The 3,124-nt window shown below is 47.7% G+C and overlaps 1 protein-coding gene across 2 annotated transcripts in view; it reads right to left on the bottom strand.

Moving 5' to 3' along the window:
• Trappc6b (trafficking protein particle complex 6B) overlaps window positions 1-2,818 on the bottom strand; it is a 16,993-nt gene extending 14,175 nt beyond the window's left edge. The window contains exon 1 of one of the 2 annotated variants that reach the window (XM_026781728.1): window positions 2,498-2,818. In XM_026781728.1, coding sequence (XP_026637529.1) covers window positions 2,498-2,578 — 81 coding nt within the window. In that variant the 5' untranslated portion in view covers window positions 2,579-2,818. The remainder of the gene's footprint in view (window positions 1-2,497) is intronic. The other variant, XM_005343696.2, reaches the window with a different exon arrangement.
• Window positions 2,819-3,124: the final 306 nt, after the last annotated feature.

The raw sequence follows: 3,124 nt of genomic DNA, 5'->3' as shown, positions 1-3,124 counted from the left end.
CTTGAAAAAAAAAAAAAAAAAAGGCAGTGGTGGGGCACATCTTTAATCCCAGCACTCTGGAGGCAGAGGCAAGCGAATGTCTGTGAGTTCAAGGCAAGCCTGGTCTACAGAGTGAAGTTCCAGGACAGTCAGAGCTGTTACACAGAGAAACCCTGTCTCAAAAGAAAAAAAGGGAGGGAGGGAGGGAGGGAGGAAGGGAGGGATTTCATGATAAAAATAAAGGAATGAATGTATTATTAATTGTTTGGGAGTGAGAAAAGCCTAAATGTAAGTTTAGGGCAAATAACAAATGTGTAAGGGTGGAGGGCATCTGCTATAGATAGGTATAATTAGAAACAGGATCTGAGCTCTGCAGTGGTGGTACTTGCTACTCAGAGGCAGAGGCAGGTGGACATCTGTGAGTTCAAGGTCAGTCTGGTGAACAGAGTGAGTTCCTGGACAGTTAGAGCTGTTACAGAGAAACCCTGTCTCAAAAACAAAAAACAATGAATAAATAAATAAATAAATAAACAAATAAATAGCAAGAAAGAAGAAGTAGAATTTGAGGAGGCTGCTGGGGTGGCTCGGCACTAACAAGTACTAGCTGTTCTTCCGGAAGACCTGGGTACATAACAGCTCACCACTGTCTGTACCTCGAGTTCCAGGGACTATGAAGCCCCCTTCTGGCTCTGTGACATTGGGCATGCATGGAATGCACAGGCATACATGCAGGCTAAGTATCCATACAAATAAATTTAAAAATTTTGAAGGACAGGTGTGGTGTCACACGCTTTTAATCCCAGCCCTTGGGAGGTAGAGTTTTTGGCCATCCTGGTAACACTGAAGCTCCAGGTCAACAAGGGCTACACTGTGAGACCCTGTCTCTAAAAAACCAAAACCCTCAGTTTCAATCGTCTTCCTAATGGTATTTTTATTTATGCCATGCCCACCTTTCTTATAGTTTACAATCTGTCAGCACCGTTCCTTAAGTGTCCTAGAAATTAAACCTGCACATAACTCAATAGTCTCCGTACCTCTTCTCTTCATCCCCTTACTAACCGTGCATCTATCCAACCCACATGCTTTATCTCCACGGGATAATTTTACCTCCATTCCCATATTTAACCAAAGCTTAGAGTCCACCTCCCTACCTCTTAAGCCTCCTCTCTGCTCTCTTATCTGTTTTAGTTCAATCATCCCCTGCCCTGACTCCTGCAATAATACATCTCCTCACTACAAAGATCTTGCTCTAGTCCACACACTGAGCTATCATCATAACAAGCAAATGGACCACTCCATTCCCTAACTTTAAGTCCCCCACTGAGAAACATCTGGAAAACAGAGGCAGGCAGATCTCTGTGAGTTTGAAACCAGCCAGGACTACAAATAGCAAGTTCCAGGCCAGCCTTGTCTCAAAAACAAAGTCCTCACTCTTTCCTAACTCTGTTACTGTAACCAGGATGCTTTCCTTCTCTGGCCTTCACCCTCTTTATCAGCAGCATTAAAGAAGGGGCTCCTGCCAGATGTGTCAGCACATGCCTTTAATACCAGCACTAGGGACGCAGAGTTAAGAGGATCTCTGCGAGTTCCGGTCCAGCCTGATCAACATATCGAATTCCAGCCAAACCAGGAATGGGTTTTTTAAAAAAAGAAAAAGAAAAAAAGGCCTGCTGACCTGACCATAACTTCAGACTGTCTCGTTTTCTAAAATCCGATAAATCCATTCTGTGATTTTTATGCCAAACTGCGACCCAATACTTTAATCATTAAATTCCAGTCCCACTCGATGTTTTCTAAAAGAATTATGAGGAAATAAGAACTTCCACATCCGATGTAACTTCCATAATGATGGGGCCACTGTGTCATTCAATATTAACTATTAGCCAAACTCCTAAAACAAGCTCTGATATAATGAACACCAAATATTTTAAGTAATTAATTTGTGTTTTCATAATTACTGCTAAAAATCTTACAAGGTTTCCTATGCTTTAACTCCATGGTTCATCACGGTTCGGCCCTGGAATTGTGTGGAGTGGTATTCTGAGTCAAGAGATGAAAGAGTCTCTCTGGGATAGTGGGCCTCTCCAAGTGCTGGGAGAGCCAGGAAATTTAAGCAGATATGCCAAAACCAGTTGCTCTCCAGCAAATCCTCATAGGGCCAATTATAAAAAATAAAAAATAAAAAAAACATACTGTACCCCAAACTGAAGACACAACAGAAAGGGATGCGACACTAACTTGGGGCAGACAGCCGAGACACAGGTTATATGTTGTGGGATGCCTCGAAGTGGACCAGTTCGGTCTAACCTAATAGGCGCCTGCGGCCGCGAGACAGGAGAAAAACTGAAGAGTCCCGCAGGACCTCTGGGTGCGTCCCGCAGGATCCCGGGGTGCGTCCCGCAGGATCCCAGGATGCATCCCGCAGGGCCCCGCGGTGCATCCTGCAGGTCTCCAGGGTGCATCCCGCAAGATCCCGGGGTGCGTCCCGCAGGATCCCAGAGTACGTGGCAGCACTCACCACTTCCCCTTGCTCGGCGGACTTGTACACTCCGGACACCATCTCGTTATGGAGAAGCAAAAACAAGGCCTCGTCCGCCATTTCCCGCCGATGCCTCTAGTGCCGAGTCGGCTCCAATTTAGTGCGGGACTCACGGTTTCCGTTAGCCCGCCCTGGTGGCCTGCGCCGGACCCCTTAAGCAGCGGCCTAACCCCGCTGCCAAGGCCGCGGAAGGCCGCCGTGGACCGACCGCGCCCCTCCCCAGGGCCGCCGCCACTGGGTCCCGAGACGCTGTGACAGCTCCACACCCCGCCAAGACTAGGGCGCCGGGAGCGGGGCGTGAGCAATTTCCGGTCTGGGGGTGAGAGACTTCCGGTGTTCTGCCGGACTCTGGGAGGGGGGTGATAAAGGAGTTGCTACCGACTAGCCCAGGTTCTCACCAGGACGAGGCGGAGTCGAGGTGCCCTAGGGCTGGAGGGTAAACCCAAGGGGTCTTCCTTGGAAGTGGGGCGTAGTGATTCATGCATGTAATCCCACCCAGCACGCTGAGGCAGGAGGATTGCCTTGAGTTTGAGACCAACATAAATTACAAAATGAGACCTCTGTCAAAAATAAATAAATAAACACATTGCAGAAAATCTGTTTGGG

The sequence above is a fragment of the Microtus ochrogaster genome, chromosome 1 (genome assembly GCF_000317375.1).
Source record: "Microtus ochrogaster isolate Prairie Vole_2 chromosome 1, MicOch1.0, whole genome shotgun sequence".
NCBI classification, from domain to species: domain Eukaryota; kingdom Metazoa; phylum Chordata; class Mammalia; order Rodentia; family Cricetidae; genus Microtus; species Microtus ochrogaster.
Note: the sequence above shows the minus strand (reverse complement) of the source record. Positions and strands in the feature narration are given on the sequence as shown.